The 22,036-nt window shown below is 39.6% G+C and overlaps 2 protein-coding genes across 3 annotated transcripts; both read right to left on the bottom strand.

The window, feature by feature from the left end:
- Positions 1 to 5,127: 5,127 nt before the first annotated feature.
- On the bottom strand, positions 5,128 to 9,328 carry dtx3la (deltex E3 ubiquitin ligase 3L a). 2 transcript variants are annotated; one of them, XM_058626005.1, is made up of 5 exons: positions 9,221 to 9,328; positions 8,295 to 8,377; positions 8,060 to 8,211; positions 6,746 to 6,954; positions 5,128 to 5,384 (listed from the first exon to the last, which is right to left on the bottom strand). In XM_058626005.1, exons 2-5 carry the CDS (start codon positions 8,374 to 8,376, stop codon positions 5,315 to 5,317), a joined length of 513 nt encoding a protein of 170 aa, XP_058481988.1. In that variant the 5' UTR covers position 8,377; positions 9,221 to 9,328; the 3' UTR covers positions 5,128 to 5,314. The 2 variants fall into 2 exon arrangements, with proteins under 2 accessions (XP_058481988.1, XP_058482076.1); XM_058626093.1 differs by having other exon boundaries at positions 9,171 to 9,322.
- Positions 9,329 to 14,571: 5,243 nt separating this feature from the next.
- On the bottom strand, positions 14,572 to 20,436 carry c1ql3a (complement component 1, q subcomponent-like 3a). The gene is made up of 2 exons (XM_058638543.1): positions 19,677 to 20,436; positions 14,572 to 16,020 (listed from the first exon to the last, which is right to left on the bottom strand). The coding sequence occupies exons 1-2, from the start codon at positions 20,277 to 20,279 to the stop codon at positions 15,841 to 15,843; spliced, it is 783 nt and encodes a 260-aa protein (XP_058494526.1). The 5' UTR covers positions 20,280 to 20,436; the 3' UTR covers positions 14,572 to 15,840.
- Between the last annotated feature and the right edge of the window lie 1,600 nt (positions 20,437 to 22,036).

The raw sequence follows: 22,036 nt of genomic DNA, 5'->3' as shown, positions 1-22,036 counted from the left end.
GAATCATTGTTTCACTATCCTGAGCCGTCAAATTTGACAGCTACTTTGCATGTGATGTGGTCAATATTTTTTGAGTAAAGTTTATGCTCTTTTAACATGTCACACTTACACATTTTTATCTTCCTTTTCACACTATTGACTGTATATTTTCCCTTTCTCTTTTCTCTTTCATTCAATCTGTCATACTCACTTTAGTTCAACGGCTGCCAAATCCTTCCAAGCCAATTAGAGTGCATGTAAGGTCCTTAGGGGGACACTAAAGTGACAGTGCAGGGTTTGGAGTGGCAGAGGGTCTGGAAAAATAATCACAATTATCAGGCCATGAATCAGCCCTGGGATGGTAAACAGACACTGAATCGTTAAATATGGAAGGACAAGAATATTGTCTGATAGAGAAAGCACAGAGCCCCAGACAACTGAAATTCGTAGACACAAAAATGCACCAAAATAAAAAAGATATTTTCAGGGATGTTTTGTTTTATATTCAGGAGTAAACTCTTTGATTTCTTTGATTTCTTCTGAAATGCAGAACGACAATATTTTCTTAATTGAAATACTTGAGTATTTAGAGACTTTCAAACGGTTCAAGACTGAAATTGGGAGGGAGAAAATTGTGGTGTTTGCCCTCCACCAAACCCACACAGGGATTTTGATTCATCACCCTGTCCCAGAAACACAGATTAATATTACAAAGTAATTATTGCCTCGCTGGCTGATCACTTTAAAATAAATGATCTGCATAAGACAGAGTGATTAAGAAACTCAGATATTTCATTAAATATCCCTCAGACCTGGAAAAAGTCTTCTTTTAAGAATGATTGGATATGTTGAAGCAGATTAGAATTGGTGTGGGAGGGGTTAACTGAGCCTGTACCGAGTATCTTAATGAGGACAAATGTGACGTCTGTGATTCACTTGGCCTCTCTGGTCTCATTTAATGAACGAGGTGTAACATAATGGTAAAATGGAAAATTGGTTTGCACGATTGAATTGTGTTAACCCTATTACCTCCAAAATAATAATAATGATAATAATAACAAGAATAATAATTATTATTATAATAATAATAATAATAATGATGATGATGATGATGATGAGTATTTCCATAGAAAATTCACTTGGGAATGCTTAGCCATCCCATTATGTCTGTTTGTCTGTCTGTTTGTGTGTGTGTGTGTGTTCAAATCATCTGAAAAATGTAGTAGGAGATAATGATCAATTATAACTGGTGTGATGGTTCTGTAAACTGCAGAAATAAGACTTATTTCTCAGACCGTCTCCCAGCCACCTGCTTTGAAAAAGGTAATTGACGTGTAAAGACAAACACCAACACAGGTACCATCCTGTCCATACCACTAACACACATTCTGCACTGCTTGTGCATGTCAATGCTGTAGAGAGGACGCTTCCTTCTCTTTCTACATGGCTGGCGCATTCCTGCTCAACTTAGATTGGTATAAATGGTGCATTCTTTGACACAAATAGAATAGAATATCCTGTTCTGATGCAGATATAAGTCCACAGGCTTCAGAACGTGTAAAGGATTTTGTTTAGCAACTTTCACATCAAATCTTAGGTGTCATCCACTTATTCACATATATTTCTATATTTTTCCAAACAGTCAATGGACTCGTATTCCCCAAACACTCGACCCGGTAGTGTTGAGGGTAGTGTCAGCAAGGAATGAGAATCCTAAGCCTCTGAATAGTGATGAAGAGAATAAGAAAGATAGATGGTTGAAGCTCTCTCTCCCCATCTCTCTCACACACTCACACACTCACACATAACCCCTCTGTAGAATATGTCTACATAGTCATTGTTGAGTTTCTGTGAAGGGATAAAGTGAGAGCACAAGGGAATGTACGTGTCTTGTGTGCTGTGCTCTGGGCTCTGATAGCATTGTCATGCGTTTGCAGGGTTGGAAAGGACAGCTTATTGAGGAATAAAGAGTGGGAGGATAAATATAAAGGAAGTATTTGAAAGCATATCCCTCTAAAGGTCCAGAGCCTTAGGAATTACTTTGCTCGCCTGATGTCACACAGGAGAAGGATAGAGCACACACAGAGAATTACAAATAGTGATGGTAAACGGTGTATAGCTTTATATCCTGTCATTCAGAGAAAACGTGCTTGAAGTTCCCTCCTTGCAGATTCCTCCAACACGGATGCCATCTTAAGTCCAACACGTGCACCTACAGCAATGCTGCTGTGCACGTGTTTTGACTTTACTTCCTGTCAAGGGGAGGTCACATCAGTGAAAACTATCACATTGTCTTTAAGTAGTTTCAAAATAGCCTAAAATGAAAAAGTTAAATTTAAGTATTGTGCGGGGACAAAAGTGGAGCACTGCTGTAGCCCTCTGTGCACAGCCTCCACTCAATTATATAATTGTATTTAATCATTTTAAATTGCTGTTATTGTTATTGGTAACTCCTGCAGACACTGACTGTGGAATTTAGAATTAGAATGAATGATGATCAGCATAAACCAGCCCTCTCATTCTGAATGAAACGTGTTTCCGAATGGGCTGAATCAGATCAGAGTTCTCAGCGTGGCATGCTTGTTTTTATTCCCAATAACTTGTGTCCATATAAACATAGATATTGACCGTGCATAGTCAACTGAGAACACAGTGGCTGATACCTGGTGACAAAAGTTCCACGAAATCAATGACAGTAACACCTACTCCTTTTCATTGTCCACACAGAAAGAAGAGACAATAACATTAGACCAGGCTGCCACCTTGTGACCAAAGTCTAGAACATTAAGTGAAACTGTGGTCCATCTGCTGGTTAACCAATGTTTCAGTTCAAATAAAACCATATGCATTAACATCAAATAACGTAACGTAATAACGAGCACAGGCCCCCAATGTCCCTTCATGTAATTATCAGACACACACACACACACACTAACTGTGGCGTCAATTAAAGAGCTTAAAGAAACGATGCCGGGGAAAAACTGTGTAGAACAGACGATTGCGTCTCTTGAACAACAGCTCAATTCAACATGGCAAAAACAGAAATGTGAGCTCCTGTTGTGCGTTTACCCTCAGAACTGACTTGCATTGCTGCCGCTGGAGCTGCAAACAGTTACAGCCTCCCTGTTGTGTGTGTTTGTGTGTTGTGGTGAAGACGGATCTGACAGGCTGCGTGACCTGCCACTTCTGGACAGATGAGTGTGTATGAGCGTCCAGGAGAAAGTGGTTTAAGAAGCTCCTGGATGACAGAGGCCTCCCAAATGAGATTATACCTTATTGTGAGTGCAAGGACCTGGCAGTAATTCAGTTTGAAGAGAACATCAAGCCTGCATTAAACTGGGAAAGTTCGCACTTGGCAGGATGGACCAATAACGGAGCTGCTAGGCTATAAATAGGGCATAAAGGTGGAAGAGAAAAATAAGACCAATAAATTGTGAGTCTGACTTTTTCCTCAACACTTCTTACTAGAATAGTTTTACAGTGGAACATTATTCCATAGTGTGTCTTTTCATATAGAAATGGAATCCATTAAATGGCTGTTAAGATTAAGAAAAACTGAAATAAGAAAAATTGCTGCTGCATCCATCTCCTGGCTCGCATCATCTGGGTGATGTCTGAGTCATTGTGCCCATAGCAGCACAAGATGCAGAGTGGGATATTTGTCCCCCTCCAGTTCACGCCGAGCATCATAAAAGGGCTCCAAAAATGACACGTCTTCAGAGATGTGCAGCCCTATGAATTTGAAAGAGTGTACTCTTTCCACACAGACCCCGTTGATGTAGAGTAAGGCTGGGTCTGCCTTGCCTTTCCTAAAGTCCAGGATTAATTATATGGTTTTTATAGTGTTTAGTGAAAGATTGTTTGCTGAACACCACGCTGACCTCGTCTCTGTAGACCGACTCATCTCCACCCGAGATGAGCCCAACCACCGTGGTATCAACTGCAAACTTTATAAAAGACTTTGAGAGAGGGGTCGGGGAGCAGTCAAACACAATCTTGGGAGTGTTAAGGTGCGGGAGAGTTGGGGGCCAAGTCTGACTGGAAATCCTTAATCTAGTGGCAGATGGGGGTGGAGAGGCCCAGGTGGGAAAGTTGATGTTATTGAAGGCTGAGCTGAAGTCCAGGAAGATCATCCTGACAAAGTTCCCCCAGATGCTCCTGGTGACTCCGTGCAGTGCTATGGCACCTTCAGGGGAGCGGTTTGTCCTGTAGGCAAACTGATGGGGGTCAAGAGTGGGAGGTAGACAGGTCTTTATGTGCTGTGAGACTAGTTTGTCTAAACACTTCGTGATTACAGGCATTACAGTGTTGGTGAAGTTTATCAGGAAGTTGTACCTTAGGCCCAGATTAATCAAATCTTTCTCGACTATAAATGAAAGTGGCCCGACAAAAAAAGTAAACAAACAAAATAAGCACCAAGCTGGAGAGATAAAAGCCGCCATCATCGTCAAGACAATAATAAATACAAGAGAAAAAGTAATGTGATGGAAGGATGCTTTCAAAATATTTTATTTGTCAATCTCATGACTGTCAGTGCATCCAGTGTTTGGTCCAGTACTTTTTACGCTGTACATGATTCCTTCAGGGATTATTAGAAAGTGCAATATACAGTTCCATAGTTATGCAGATGACACACAGCTATATTTATGGATGAGGCCATATGAAACTAGGGTGTTTTTTATGTCAGACTGAAAACACAGCTGTAAAGAGCAGCAGCTTTGGAGAAGTATCAGTAGAGAGCAGTGACAACATAGAAAAGGCAAAATTAATGGACTGTAAAAACATGTTACACTATATATTCCCTGCCAACGTTAAAGAGAGAAAAGTGTGTCAGCTAACCTTAGCTGAAACTTTATAACTTATTTATCCAGGAAAAGAAAAATTGCCACTGTGGCATCTGTCTTAAAAACTTAGACCTTTGTTTTCATCAGGTATTTTAGTTTGAGTAACATTCATTTCTGATCCATGGCTGCAGCTTGCTATGTTTGACCATCACAGGTGTTAAAGTGCCACAATTAGTAAACTGGTGCTGGCATAACAGGCAAAAACACAAATTCAAACCACTGTGAATATATTGGCAGTACATTGTAGTCAGTGAACATGTTTTTGTCATTGCTGATTAATATTTTATACATACATAAATACAGTTCCTTTAATATTTTAATAGACATGTTTTATTTGTGTATGACACATGCTCTGATCGACTGAGATTGATTTATCAAGACCTCTAATGTCTCACTATAGTAAACTTGGTTTTACAGTAGAAGGCAAGTTCATTGACTAATCACTGATAAAGTGTTTTCACTGCTTTTATCCAGCACTGTGTATCGCCGTGTCATTCAATGCCTTTATCCTTCAATAGTTTTCTCACGGTCTCCAGGTAGTCCGAGTCTGGAGGATCATCACTGAGGAAACACAAATTACACAAAGACTTTAACTTAAATTAGTTAAATTAATTAACACATATTTTACCTTCATCCATTCACACTTCCAAGATGGGCAACCGTTTTGTCAATTCAATTTTATTTGTATAGCGCCAAATTATAACATACATTATCTAAAGGCACTGTACACAATGAGCAAACACTAGGCATCAGTGGAGAGAAAAAAAAAATCCATTTTAACAGAAGAAGAAATCTCTGACAGAACCAGACTCAAAGATGTGCAGCCATCTGCATCGACTGAGTCCTTGTTAGTGCTCTAAGGACTGTGCTGACTCTGTTTTCATGTCTATTGCTTTAATCCCTGCTGCAGCTTTGCTAATACAGGGGCAAAGTCAGATACAGTTGATGATTGACTGACAGGGAAATAGGTGGGAAATAAACTGAGTTCTCTATTGGTTAGCAGATTCAAAAACAAACGAAAACGAAAACACATGCAGAAGCGAAAACACACACAAATCCCAAAACATACGCAGAAATGAAAACACACAAGTCCCAAAACACACGAAGGACAGAAAACACACACAAACCCCAAAACACACGCAAAAACACACACAAATCCCAAAACACACGCAGAAGCGAAAACACACACAAATCCCAAAACACACGCAGAAATGAGAACACACAAACACCCAAAACACAAGCAGAAATGAAAATACCAGCATAGTAATGGAAGTTGGTCTGTGGGAGCGCTCGTTTTCATGCAGCTCTACAACCAGCTGCTACGATACGAGGGGACTATTTAGTCAATATTTAGTCGACAACATTATAGCAACACTCAAACATGTGAAATGCATATGGTGATCACAGTAGATCAATTGCACTCATTTTCAATGTCAAAATATAATCATGGATCAATGATGAAGAGCTCTATTTTGCTGTTCAGTAGGGAACTGAAATATTATTAAAAATAAATCTCTAGAAGTTAGGATGTATACGTTTAGTGTGGAAAACTCTGCTTCTTTTGTGTTTCATGTTGGGACACATGGACATTTTGGAACAGTAAAACATAAATAACAACTCATCAATACAACATAGAAATATCGATAAAGTGAGAAAATATATTTTCTCAATTAACTCTAAATAAAAAATTCAGGATCATGTAGAATGTCAGGGATCAGGTTTGAGGCATGTTATTAAGAAAATAAATAATAATAATTATTAAACCTGTGGTTAGCTTGTTAAACATAAACACTGTAGTACTACTGTTGTTTTTATTTGTTATTTACAGGTTACATTACACTAGAATCATTTGCAGAGCATTTAATGTTGTAGACTTAGTTTTGGGCACTTTGAAGAAGTTGAAATTTTGAATCTTTACTCACATTCTGCTCCCTCCATCTGGATTCACTTTTAAGGGAATGGAAGCTGTGACCTTGTCCTTTCCGTCTTTGCCAGTGGCTACAGTGAACAAGAGCTTCTGGTAAAAGGCCTTGTCAACCAGCCTGAGAAGCCCCCTACCCTTTTGATTGTCAGGCAGGTACGTTGTAACTTGCAGCCCAGCATACGTTTGTCCAGGGTGAGGGTGTTTCTCCTGCAGGAAGAGAAGGCAGGTTTCAGTGCTAGTGAGGCTAACAACAGTTCTTTTCAGTGTACTGAATCTTTAGAATCAGTTCACTAAAAAGATGAATTTAAAGTATTCGTTTAGCAAATAGTTCCATAGTTATGCAGATGACACACAGCTATATTTATAGCCGCCACTAAATACACCAAACCCCCTCTGTTAAAATAGAGATTTTAGAAATATCCTTGATAAATGTTGAAGTTTAACACAATTTTCTGGAATTTTGGCATTTTATAACTGATCTAAAATTTGACATTGTTCTGGGATTTGCTGAAGCAGATTCACTGAACTGGTGAACTTATACACCGATATGCACAGTACACTCAGTGAGAGAACAAATCACTTGATGTAGGCATGCAGCACATGTGGAGTTTCCTCACAGCGAGAAAAACTGAGACGTCTGACGTCTTTTTATTAACTTAAATAAAAAACTAAATTAGTGCAGTGCAATTTACAGTAAGAAAGTGTGGAATTAATTATTTACACGGACACATGGAGATTCTTATTGTAAGTCGCTTTGGATAAAAGCGTCTGCTAAATGACATGTAATGTAATGTAATAATTCCCCTCAGTTCAGTTTGTTTACCCAATGAATCCAGCTAACGAAATAACACTATTCAGTGCTGCAGCAAAGAATCAAGGATTAGAGGTTACTACTCTCTCCCTGCACCAAAGTCCTGAGAAAAAAAATACAATGATTTTACATCATGACACAAATATGTGTTATGTCATGACTTCTGTGTTTGAACTCTTGTTGATATTTACCTCAGTGGGCACAAATGTCCCCAACAAGGATGCAATAGATCAGCAGCTTATTTGTTCCATGCAAGCTAAAAAAGTATTTTCAGTCAGGACTTTGGTGTAGGAGAGTGGGCAGTTAAACATCAATTCATAGTCCGTATCTGGTAGGCCACATACTACTGCTGGCACGCCAGGTTTGGATTGTGGGCCCCCAATTGCTAACCACTGCCCCAAAGATAGATGAAACAGACTATACTGTTGTCATTTTATCAGGATGTTCCAGTAAGTGAGTAGTGAGTATTGAAAGCTAGAAAACCAGTTACTAGTTACTTACTGTCTGTATTCCATCTGGAAACATGAAGGTGATCTGTATGGTGTTGTCATTGGGAAATCCTGGCAGGCCTCTGTGTAGGATTTCCATGTTCATCTGGCCCTCGGGTTGGCAGCCATTTAGTCTGTAGCTAGTTCCATTCACCCTGTCACTAGCTGCACAAAGAGTAGGCCGACGACAGTTCAGTTATCCAGAGCTTTCCAGACGGGGCAAATGTGAAGAGTGTATCGTGAAAGACCTTGTTGTGTCAATGATGGAGGACCTTGTCCATCCAGGTAGCGGTTACAGTGGAGCTTGTCACTGCTCTGGCCAGCGCCCATACTGAGCAACAGCAGAACAACACACACACACACACACAGAGAGGGGAACAGATCCAAAGGTTTGACTGACTACAAATGATATTATCTGCAAAAATCAACATAGTAAACTTAGCACAAAAATTAAGGACATTTGTGTTTGTTGTAAAAATGCTTCTTGGTAATAAATCTCATACTGTTGGAAAGTCTGTTTATTTTCCTTACAAATTGGCACAATTTGTAAGGAAATTTGTGGGCATTTGTGGGTTGAGCAGCAGAATTGAGTATGTGGGCAATATTTCGCAATCCACACAATGTGATGACGAGATGAACATGGATCTTTGACAACAAAAACATACACGCACACACAGCCTGTGAAAACACTCATCATTTTACAATCATTTCACTTGACTTCCTGTACTAACTGTAGGCATGAGGATGTTCCAGATATCTCAAGAATGCTTACTTCCATTTACCAAATAAAGTTTAGATAATCCAGATAAACCTGTCTGACTGAAAGTTCCATGGAGCCATAATCCTGACTCCAACAATTTAATGAGTTTCAACATAGTCCCCAGTAATCTCAGTCCTCAGTTATGATTACTGATAGAAACTGATATAGAAAGTGGGCTTGAGTCGACCAACAATGCAAATCCCTAAATGTATATAAAAAAAATACATAAAAAAAAAAAAAAGTCTGAGTAATTCAGACTTGTAAATTAGAGGTAATTTAGTATTAAAGTCTCATTATTGCAGGAGGTTTTTAGTCACTACAACAACACACTCACTACAACTAAAGAAATGGTTCAGCTTCTTACGTCACAGTCCAGTCGTCAGCAGTGTAGTGTTGCTATACTCTCAGCAGTACCTGTTGCAATGCTGATCCTCAAATTGTAGTAAATGGCTCGTTCTTTCTTCTGTCTCCTGCTGGTGCTGTCCTGTTTTTAGGATGTTTGTTCAGTTAATGGTGACAAGAGAAACACACAGAGACAGAGACAGAGACCGAGAGAGGTGGGTGTGTCACATTACCCCATTATCATGTTCAACTGGTGGAGCAGCTTTGACAAGGACTGTTTAGTGTGCACGCGTGTGTGTGTGTGTGTGTTGTCCATTTGTGATGCGTAGTGAGAGACGTAGACTGAAGGCGTGACAATAGAAAAAAAACTAACAAGATACAAAATCTCAGGACACTTTGATGTAATGATCACTGCCCATTCATGCATCATAGTTAACAGTGAAAGGTTTTCTGTTTCAACCATTGAAATCTTTTTATTTTCAATGGTAAAAATACATGAGGGGCCGCACACAGTCACAAGTTATTTTGGGGGGTCATGAAGACTTTTCTTGAAACAATTCCATCTTAAAAACAAGGTTGAAAAAGACTCATACCAACAGATATGACGCAACACAATGAAAATAAAACGCACATCCTTTGAATAATACACATCCTTCCATTGGCCCTCTTATCAAAGCTCCAACACAAAACACAGGAAGTGGTCGTCTGTTTGGTGGAACTGTGAATCTCAGCTGCATCGTCTGCCATATTTTCATGACTAACCTGTGAACTTCAGGCAACTGTCCCTGGTTCACTAGTTTATTGTGGAGACTTTCATCACTCTGAGAGCATGAGAGCGAGATCATTACAAACACAGTCGAAATGAAGGACTTTTTTGCAAAATAATATAAAAATACAGCAATATGCATTTAAATGTGTCTACAGAAAGAAGAGAGAGAGGTTTAAGACTGGTCCAGACCTCCAAATAAAGATGGTGACCAGTTGGATGAGTTACTGAACGGAATGGATAAACAGAAAGCGTTAGAGAACATACCTGATGATGATTATGATGATGATGAGGATGATGATCTAGACCAGGCGTGTCCAACATCCGGCCCTCGGTGAGATTTTGTACGGCCCGCAGCTTCAGATTTATAATGTACAGTATTATTTGTTGCCAGGGAGGGAATGTACAAAAAATATAAATATATATAAATAGGTCGGTGTCAGGACAGGACTCAGACGCAGAGGAAGAACTAAGTAATCAAACTTTATTGTTTGTGATTTTAGTGAGTAATAACCAGGCTATGAAACAATAAAACGATAAACAAAAATAACTATGAAAACAAACAGAAAAATCACTCGCAAAGGAAACTACAGACAAAGTAACAAAATGTATCAATAAAAACTCACTTGAAATGAAGAACACAAAATCAGAACAGGAGCGTGACACAAGGCGAGGACATGAACGATGACGCTGGCATTAGACAAAGGGAGATACAGGCACTAAATACACATGAGGGCGGGGCCACAGCTGGAAACAATCAGGCAATCAAAGGAGATGACCAGACTGGGGACACATGCAGGAAAAGCAAGTGGCCAGAAATGAGAGGAGAGTTATTCTTTCAAAATAAAACACAGGAAGTCACAAGACAAAGGTGTGATAGTATTTCTGTCCCAGATATAAACATAGAACAGACGAGGATACGAATGTTCATTAGAGTTGATAAAACACATGTTTAACATCCAGTTAACGTCCAGTTAAATGCCAAACGTTTGAAAAGTTAAAAGTTTCAAGCAGAAACAAGAACATAAACTGGTATTTTCAGTAGGAAAGACATCAACAAATGTGCCGGTCTAATGTCATTATAACAAAACCATTTACCAAAGTAAATGACGGCAGAAAGCAGAGAGACTGTGACAAATGTGCCGTTGCTATTAAGTCCCTGCTAAGGAATTCTTTTTATACCCTGAAAACAAATGGAGACATCAGTGATATTAAAAGAGACAAGGCTTCGTTTAACCTACTTGGAGCAATTTGTTTGGAGTTAATAGTCTGTGGTGGGAGACTTTATTAGCATTGAGACAAGTGGATCACATCCAGTCTGAAACGTCGCTGTCACTTCTCATCACATCAATGCTGCGGCTACTTCAGAGAGGGAAACACTGTGTGTGTGTGTGTGTGTGTAGTGCTGTTAAAGGTAGTTCACAGGTAGTCTAACAACCAGAGGTTTGATGGTTGTATTGTATGTCCCAAAGTATTCAAAACCTCTGATTTTTCCAGCTGTGTAAATCAGTAAATCATTTTACAGGATCTTTTATTTTGTCAGTGTGATACTTGGAAGTCAGAGTTATTAAAGTCATCACACGTTTTTAAAAACAATCACACTGTAAACAAAATCACTGCAGCCAACAATGACACTATCGTGATTCATCTCAGATGAATGGGTAACAGTGTGCATGAAATAAATGCCCTCAAAACCAATCTGTGCTGCGTCCAGCTGTAGCTGTGTTGCTAGGCAACAGTGGTAACACAATAGAGAAATCCCCATAGTCTGATTTGGTTCTGTGGACTATGTGCAGCTGGGAGTGGCTGACAAAGGACAGTGCACTTTGTCAGACAGCTTCACTGAACACCCACTTAAATGTTTGTAAGATTTTAAGATGTGAAAAAAGGTTTATAATTAACATTTTATTTTATTTTATTTTATTTTATTTTATTTTATTTTATTTTATTTTATTTTATTTTATTTTATTTTATTTTATTTTATTTTATTTTATTTTATTTTATTTTTTTTTAGTTAATTTGTGTTTCTAAAGCTAAACGATTGCATCACCTTGTTCTTCTAACCTGTCTCGTCCAGTACCTGAGACACACAGTGTGGACGTCTGCATGCCTTGATGCCGTGATGTTGAACAGGAAGACTCTGTTCTACTCACCCTGTTATTAATTCATGTAATTATTGTAATTTGTATTCTTACTTATTTTCTTCCTCTGTGATGTGGGGGTGACCAGAGCACACAGGGGGGCGGGGACTAGACAGACGAGGAGAAGGGAAGCTATAGAGTGAGCAAGGAAGAGAGTGAGAGATAGAGATAGAGAAGAATAATCACCATTCAAACTTGCACAACATTCAGCAGTGATTTTGACAGGCTAAGCCTTGACTTAAGACGATCGACTGAAAAACGGTAGATCAGGAATGAGAGGAAGGTGCAAGGAAAGAACCAAAGGCTAAAAAGAAAGGAAGTTCACAACATAATTGAACTGGTCTCTCTTTTTCGGGATCAGGCAGGATTTGGGACACATAGTAATTATCCATCTGTGACACTCCATGCAACCCCAACACCATCTCCAACCGGTTTTCTAAATCCTCCACAGACTAAGCAGGATTTTCTTGTCTGGTCCAGAGTCTGTAAGGACCCTAAAAACAAGCCAGACTTTTGTGTCACTACAACAAAGGCTTTTAAATAAAGAACATTCATTTTAATTGCACCTGACAAGGGCCAGAATTTATTTTGCAGCTTATTTAGCAGAAATATACATCGTAATGTACACATTTAGTTTAGTTAATAGTGAAATTATTATATGCAATAGGCCGTGAGCAGTGGAAGACAGATAAAAGTGAACATTAATGAAGCACATCACAGAGGGGCAGACACAGTCACGGAGAGGGAAAAATGGGATAGACTAGAGAACTGATAACAACACAATTGTATATATATATATGTATATTATATTTGATATATACATGGGTATATATGTATACACTGTATTATAGTATGATTCATTTTTCATCAACGATGCTGACAAACTTCTGCTAATAATGATGAAATTGAAAAGGATAACTCACACATTGTATGGTGTGCACGTGCTTGTGCACAGTGTTGCTTATACGTATTTATCTGTGTAAATATAAGTTTCATGGGCACGGACGCCAGTGAAATGACTGTGTACGTATGTCCTTCAGTGTTTGGGAAGCAGGTGGCCCGCGGCTGCTCTCTTGCTGGTTCCGCAGCTCTCGGCCTCTCAAGGCTGTCATTCAAAATCAGTCCCCTGGTGTCCAGTCCCGAAGCCAGCAGACACACTCCCCTGACTATGTTAGCTCGAGCCACTACGAGCGGACACAGAGTCGACTTTACTCTCTGAATACTGGAAATTGTGTCAACGCTGAAGAAAGTAACAAAGGGAATGAAAATCAAGGGTAAGATTGAGTAGAAACAGAGTTTCGCCAACCTGGTTAATAAATGTTAAGTTAAGATAAATTAATAAACAAGTTCATTCATAGTCATTTAAAAGAGCAAAGTATTTACAGTTTAAATGTTGCTATTTACAGTAATTACATGTCACAAGAATAGGAAATGACTATTGTTGTGTTCATCCAGAGATTTCATTTCTTTTGGTAGACTTTGAATTGAGCTACTTTGAATGCTTTTATTTTGATAAGCACAGACAGGAAGTAGCGAAGCCTTAGTGTTGTTTTATTTATAGTAGGTGTTTGTTACCTGTAATTAAAGGACAATAAAAAGTTGTTCACAAAACATAGTGAACAGAATAGGTTCTGACATCCTGTAAAGATTATTTGTAAGATAATGAGAAATCAGTCACGTTAAAACTTTCATTTAAAACTATAACCTCCTCTACAGTCTGGACTCCAGACTAGACTTATGGCTTTAATAAGATCAGATAAGACTATTTTCTTGTTTTTGTAAGATTTTCATAGTAATGTAGTTTCACACTGTCTTAAATGTTTAATGCACTGACGTTGGCAGTCCACCAGTGTCACCTGTATGACACTCCCATGGCCCGAGCATGACCTGATCTTCGATCATCACTGATCCATCCACAAACCTGTCTCCAAACCTCCAAACCTTTGTGACCAGTGAATGCAACAATTAAACTGGTCCCTGAAGCTTTCGATTCAATTACCCTGAAAAGGTGGACTTTGCTTTTTGTATTATGTCATAGACATGGCAGTAATATATCTTCAAAATAAGATGTGATGACATTTTATTGTCACCCAGTTATTTCCTCAGAGATCCATGCACTCAGTCAGTCACTGGCTTTATCTCTTGCACCAGCAACTCCTTACATATCTGAGTCCACCTGTGCACCCACCTGTGTTAATGGAGTTTTAGTAGTTTTAGTTTTAGGTCTCTGTCCTTCTGATGCATGTGGAGATGTCTCTGTGCTATGCTACACACACATCACATAGCTTACATGGCCTGGTTTTATTGTCGACCATGTGAATGTTGTCAAAAAAACAGGTTATCATTACTTTTTAAAGCTATTCCATCAAGCTGATCATCTAAAAACAACATTTTAAGAGACCGGAGTAAAAATGACAAATGAATAACCTCCATAACATTATCACCAAGAGCAATGAGGAGTTGCTAAGTCGTCAAGTGCCTACATGTGTTGTGTATTCCAATAAATGACACAGCCGCAATTAGCCATTAAGATCTTTATCAGAGCTCACAGGGAAAAAAATCATCCTTCCACTGAATAAATACAAATACTGTATATTGCACAGCTAAGTTCAGATGTTGTGTCAGAACAGGCATACAGCACAGTATCACAATCAGACATTAATATTTAGATAACACAGAGTGACATGATTTGTGTATACAGCATATATCTCTCTCAGAGTCTGTAATAATAAGCATGACAGTTAACATTTGTTCTGACAGTGTTGTGATATTTTGGCACGGGACACTAACTTACTGCAGGTGCATGTGTTTGGACAGTCTCCAACTGGAGCTTGTTCTCGTAATAAAAACAAAGCCTGCTCTATAGCCAGTAACAGTTTCTTGCCGCTGAACAGACACAAAGGTCTTTGTTACAGTCATGTTTTCAGGTGTTTTTTTAAACAAAAATGTGGCAATGTTAAGATTTGGGTAACTATTTGTGCGTGAAATTCATATTTGGTAAATTGGGCGAAAAGAATGTGTGTAAAAATATGGCTAAAACCCTTAAATCTGCACAAACATACAGTTTATGAGAGCATTAGGATATCAGAAAAACTGATATGAATCATCATTAATATCAAACACTATGTAAAATGTGTACACGCTTCAAACAGTAATTTAATAGCTGTTTGATTATATATGACATTAATGTATTATTCTATATAAGAGGTAATGATGTTTATAATAGAAATATAATCTGCTACAAGTGTACCATAATGTACTTCAAGTGTTACCAGCTTTCCCATGCTATTTACAGCATGATATAAAAAAGAAAAACACTCCTATAGAAGGCTTTCTCATTATCTCCATGATTATAAGTTATTATAGGTATTGCACTAAATCATCCTGCAGTCATTTTCCCCAACCCCTGTTTGACGTCAGTATTGTTTGATTTCATTTCTTGACATGCACCTTATTGCCTACTCAGATTTTAAACGTGAAGGATCCATCTTCCTTTCCCGTAGAACAAATACATCAGCTTTAAGATCAGCTGTGCTGGAGTGAGATACTGTAGTTCAATCCAACCCTTTTCACTGATATTATTGTCTAAAGTCATATTCAGCAAAGACAGTGATGATGGCAGGATAAACAAAGTGAAATAATAAGCAACGCAGGAAGTTTGATTTATACTGGTTTCTCCACACACAATTGAACTTATGTCTGATCATCTTATTTGCAGGGGATAGTCTTTTGGGATAGTGGCCCACAAGGCCTAAAGTAAGTGAGGGCATGGATGTGCTGAAGTTCTAGTCAGCGTATATGATGAATCCAGAGAAGGTGCTGTACTTGTTGTTGTTGCCGCCGTGGGCTTTGCCTCCATCAAGTTTAATGTAGATCTCGTCTCCTGGCTCCAGGTGCAGCACAGCACTGTTACTGGCATAGTCATAGTTCTGGTCCGCATCCTGGGCAATGGCACTGGCCCGCACCTGCAGGAGTCAAATCAAATGTGTCAAAAAATGTCGAAAAGAGGACTTGAAAGTTTTAATACTTCATACTGAGAAGCCATGTGAGCGGATGATCTGGTATACCAGTGAGGTGGTATACATGGCAAAGAGGAGCGGCCCCAGCACAGAGCCTTGGGGCACCCCTGTGGCAAGGCTGTGGGGTACAGATGTGTGATCTAACCAGGACACATTGAACGATGGTCCAGTGAGATAAGATTCGAAGCAGGAGTGTGCTTATTCTCAGGCTTCTGTCACAGACAACAGAGCCGCTTCAGTGGAGGGGCCACTTTTGGATTGGTTAGGGTCAAGGAGGTCATTTGGGGAGAGGAATTCAGTGACCTACTTGAAGTAATCTAATACTGTAATAGCTGTTGTAGCTAGGACAGATATTACCAAGTGTTACAGGGCTGAAACAGTTACTCCATTACTGAATTAATCATCAACTATTTTGAGTATTTTCTGGTTTCTTGATTTCTTTATGGCGCTCTTTTTTATTTAGTTAGTTCCAACTTGATTCTTACAGTCCCTGTAAAGTGATATAAAATATCTTCTCTGACTTCTAAGGTGTGGAGGGGGATGAGGACCATCACGCAGCTACAAAATGAAGAATTGTCAGCCTGTGGAAGGTGATGTGGACACAGCCAACACTTTCTACCAGTGTGAAACTGGTGAAAAGGGCCAGTTCTGTGCTAGGCAAGGGGCTGGACCCATTCAGAACTGTGGTGGAGCAGCAGATGAGGAGGAAGCGTGTGTGTGTATATATATACACACACATATATATATATATATATATATATATATATATATATATATATATACACACATACATATATAGATATATATATATATGTATAAATAGTGATCATTATCTCAGCCTTCATCACTATCACTCCTCAGATTCAAACTCCCTCCTCATTGTGTCCAGTAGGGCTGCAACTAACAATTATTTTGGTAGTCGACTAATTACTTATTATTAACTAATTATATTTTTATGATCACAATTCACTCATAAATGCTAGTAATGTTACAATATACAATACTTTAGGCTTCCTTTTTGACTGATGTCCGTTGATTTGATTTTTGAAAATAAAAAAGTAAACATCAACATTGTTTGTTGCTTGGTTTTTTTCACTATCCAATGGCGGTAATGAAAAGGTTGACATTTATTTGTGTGTTTTCCATGAATGAATGAAGTCATTCTAGCTGTCATAGTCACTTGTGTCTCTCTGGCTCAGGCAGCAACGCTGACAGAACTTAATCAACAGACCTTGGACCTTATTCCTCCAACAAGCTGTAAATCCAGAAATCAGACGTACGCAATTATTTGCAGTTGTGGGTGGATGGACTGAAAACAGAGTATTATGGGTGAGATGTTTTAACGACAACAACAACAGTGCACTATGGAAGGCACGGTGAGAACACTGAGAAAGTCACAAACCCATTTGGAAGAAGCAGCAGCTGGTCAGTGGAAACATGTTCTGATTGAAAATGTTTGACCCATCGTCGCTCTATGTAACTATTATATATTCATTCATCTCAGCCTATTAGTTCTGTTAGAAAGCGGCAGCGTGTGAATGGGTATGAAAGTAAGTGATGGAAATCGTGCGTCACATAAACGCTGCTTTGAGACGTCATTAAGACGAGAAGTGAATCCTCAGAAACCTGCAGGTCATTCAGTTTGCAAGATAGTGACAAAATGTCGGGCGACGGTAGCTCAGTGGTAGAGTCTTTCAACTTGAAGGTTGTGGGTTTGATTCCCGGCTTGGGCAAGACACTAACGCCATGTTGCTCCTGACGGCTGTGCAGCTCTGAGTGGTTATCAAGACTAGAAAAGTGCTATAGAAATACAGACAAAAGAACACCCACAAATCTGATGGACCCAGTTGCCAATGCCTAATGTATTTGTTCAATCGCCCTTTCTTTTTTGGAATTCAGTTGCGGTTCAGATTGATAGATTTCGGGGGCCTGCGGGCCACCAGTTGATGAGCCATGCTATGCTGCATTAAGGACAATAGATTCTTCTTCTTCTTCTTCTTCTTCTTTCAGTTACTCCCCTTTAGGAGTTTTCTGTTGACCGTCCTCGTGTTTCCCTTCACAACATCCATGAATTTCGTCTTTTCTTCTGCTTGGCTGCACGGCTTTATTGATAGAGGTCTCAAATTAACTGCAGATGATGATGAACACTACAAGAACAGTTGTTCTATGTTTTTCTATTACATGGAATCAGGCTGAAGAAAAAAAGTCAAATAATAATTCCATAACATTATGATGTTGTTTTTGATTGTGATCATTTCAAAATCTTGATGTCTTCCCTTCTTTAGTTGGAGACAATTTGCAACAGTAACGTCAAGTGAAGCCACTTTGTATCAAATCAAGAGATACATACAGTATATATTATAATCTCTGTCTGTCTTCTAAGCATCTACAGTTGTTCAGAAGCACTTGTTTTTAACAGAAACATTTCTCTCAGCATCTGTGAAGCTCTGCTGCTTTAATCCCTAAAATCAGCGACAGCACCACCACCACCACCACCACCACCACCTCCTCCTCCCCTTCAGCAACAGCAGGCTGACAAGCAGGAGGGACGTGGTTGGTGGAGCGATACTGCAACACTGGTTTGCCCCATGGATTAGATCTGCTGCTGCTGCTGCTGCTGCTGCTGCTGCTGCTGCTGACAGTCTGATCACCACTGAGATGCTCAGAGTCAAAGCACCGCAGACACCAGGCTGGAACAAAGTCAGCCAAGACGACAGGAGTGAGGCTGCACGACTAATCAAACTATTTTAAAAATCTATTATTCAGTTTTTTTAGTTCTCTGATTTTTCAGCTTCTTGAATGTGAATATTAAGTGGTTTCTTTGCAGGACAAGACATTTGAGAACATTATTATTTCGAGGTTTGAAAAACACCATCAACATGTTTTAACACGTTATGGACCAAACAACAAATCTATTCATTAAAATAATAATCGACAGATTAACATAAAAATAATTATTAGTTGCAGCCCTAACTGCAGGAGGCGCCCTCTGACTTATCACAATTATGTCATATATTGTTGTAATAACAATAATAATAATAACAATAGTAATAATAATAATAATATCAATAAAGTGTGAAATATTTGGAAATAATATGTTTTGAATCTGATGAATTTGGAAACTGTAGATTCATTTTTAAAAGCTAACCATCAGTTACTACAGTATGTACTGTATATAGTAGGGTGGAGTTTTACATTGTCAAATAAACTACATGGGTAAATAATAATTAATAAATCAGGTTTTCTTTGTGATGGATTAAATGAAACTGAGTTGGAACACACTTCAGTAACTCGCTGCGTTTATGTGAAGAAAATGTATAAATGTTAGAAAATATAATAATCTTAATTATTGACATACTGTATTTGTCATGTACGTTTATTTAATGTAATTTAAACGGAGTTACTACCCACTACAGTGAATAGTTGTAATACGTTATGACTTATTTACAATTGGAGTGTCATTTAAAGTGAAATTGTAGATGTTTTTTTCTAAAGTATAATAGAATTATACGTTTTAATAATTAGGTTCAATCATTGGTGGAGTTTTCACTTGTTCACTTACAGACTGAGAAACTCTGAAAGTCATGAAGTTCGTGCTGTACCTGGTTGTTTTTGCAGAGATCGGCCCACATGCTGGTTCCGTCTCCTCCGCGCATCAGAACGTGGTAAGTGAAGAAGTAAATCCCGGGGATGGAGCACGTGAACTTCCCAGTACTCGGGTTGTAGTGGTTTCCCAGGTTCGTCACCACATCGTCGAACTTCAGCACCTCGTATCCTTCGTGTTGCTTCTTCAGTCCGGCATAGAAGGCGATCTTGGGCACGGTGGTGTACGTGGCTGCGCTGATGGCACCGGCAGCTGCGCTCGATCCAGGAGAACCTGGTAAACCGGGTCTGCCTGGTTCACCTTTGTTCCCAGGTGGTCCGGGTGGACCCGGTGGTCCCGGCTCACCAGAAGCCCCCCTAGGACCTATCTTACCAGGCCGACCCGGTTCTCCTTTCGGACCTTGAATAAAAGTGGGTAAAGACTGAACCAAGCTGTTGTCTTGGACTGTGTCCGCCGTGGCTGTACTGGACGGCGATTTGGTGCCGTATGGATCGCACACCATCCTGCAGGTACCGAGCATTTCGTAGTGTGCCGCCGACCCCGCCGAGTTGACCAGAACCGGAATAAGGACAACCAGAACCAGAACCATGATGACCCCCATGATCCCCGCTGCCACCAGCCGCTTCCTGCTGACCAGCCGCGTCAGAGCAGGCTGGTCCTGAATGTGGTTTCTGCTTTTGGGTGAAATCTTGCTGGATGAGTGAAAACCACTTTAAGACAAAAACCGCACCAAAGCTGCTCTTTGTTGGTAAAGATGATGATCTTTTCTTTTCTTTTCTTTTCTTTTCTTTTCTTTTCTTTTCTTTTCTTTTCTTTTCTTTTCTTTTCTTTTCTTTTCTTTTCTTTTCTTTTTTATCTCATCACTTTCTGCTGATGCTGAAACTTTCACTCTCACTTTACTCTGCACTCCTTTTTTTTTTTTTAAAGCAGTGGATTCAGCAACTGAGACGCACTCACATCCAGACCCGAACCTCTGTGGTCCTCTGCTGAACAGCTGCTGGACTCTTCAGGTGGATCAGTCTGTGTGATGCAGAGCAGAGAGAGAGGGAGGGAGAGAGAGAGAGGGGAGAGAGAGAGAGGGAGAGGGATGGAGAGGGATGGAGAGGGATGGGGGTCCCCTGATGGTCTGCCCTCCAATAGAAACAGGAAAAAAAGAGCAGCTTCTCCAAATGGGTTCTATATGATTATAAAAAAAAGTCTACAAATCACATGTTTCATGTTTAGTAAGGGAAACCTGTCCACTGTCACTGTTAGATGACATCCATCAAAGTAATAACATCATCCATCCATCTTCATCCATCAACTGCTTATTCCTCCACATGAGGGTCACGAATGCAGTGCTGGTGGCAATCCCAGCTGACATCGGGCAAAAGGCAGAGTACACCAGGGCAGGTCACCAGGGCAGGTCACCAGGGCAGGTCACCAGGGCAGGTCACCAGTCCATCACAGAGACAAACAACCATCCACTCTCACACTCACTCCATTAAAAGCTCACTTTCTCATAGATAAACAAATGTATTGTTTGCGACCAGCTGTTTCTCTCTGGTGACTATTCAGTTTATTCTTCCTTCCTGGTTGACTTCAAAGAGAAAAGTGGATGACCCGGTCCATTTTTTATATACAGCGTTTGGTGAGGACACATTGTCAGCACAGACTGTAATGTGACATTTGTGTTGCTTTGTAAACTGGTCACTCCAAAGTCCATAGAATAAAAAGCAGCATTCAGGACGTGTTGACCCAAATGTATTATTTTGTGATTTGGGTGATTGGAATCTTTTGTCTATATTTACCTGCGATGCAGACTTAGCAAACCAGGCAACAGTAGCTGCCAATCTCAGTATTGATTATTATGATCTTATTTATTATTCCAGTGTTGTGACCAGTTTAGCATTTTCAAAAATCCCAACACTGTAATTTAAGAAATATGAATTGTTTAAAGACTTTATGCTTTGTCATTAAGTAAAGCAGCAGCTGTGGTGGTGCTTGCGTCTCTGCCTTGTGTCACCGTCCTCATTAAAGTAGCACAGTGCAGCCCCCCTTAGACAATCAAACCTGCCTTAACACACACGCCACCTATAAATCACCTCATGGAAATCAATGGGCTTTTGTTAGCCTGGGACTCATTGTGTCCTTGGAAGGCTGTGAGATGAATTGTGATGTAGTGAGAATAAAACACAAACAGCATCCAACACAATGATGGACGAGCAAAACAGCAGGTACAAGAGCAGATAGGTGATAGGTGTGTGGTGATGATGGCTCAATGACCCATCTTCACTTTTCAAATATTTATTTATGAAGTCGTGACCACTTTCACTCCAGATGTCCTCACAGACTCTGACATACAGTAACAACTGAAGA

This window comes from Solea solea, chromosome 1 (genome assembly GCF_958295425.1).
Source record: "Solea solea chromosome 1, fSolSol10.1, whole genome shotgun sequence".
Taxonomy (NCBI): Eukaryota; Metazoa; Chordata; class Actinopteri; order Pleuronectiformes; family Soleidae; genus Solea; species Solea solea.
This window is presented reverse-complemented; position numbering and strand designations above follow the sequence as displayed.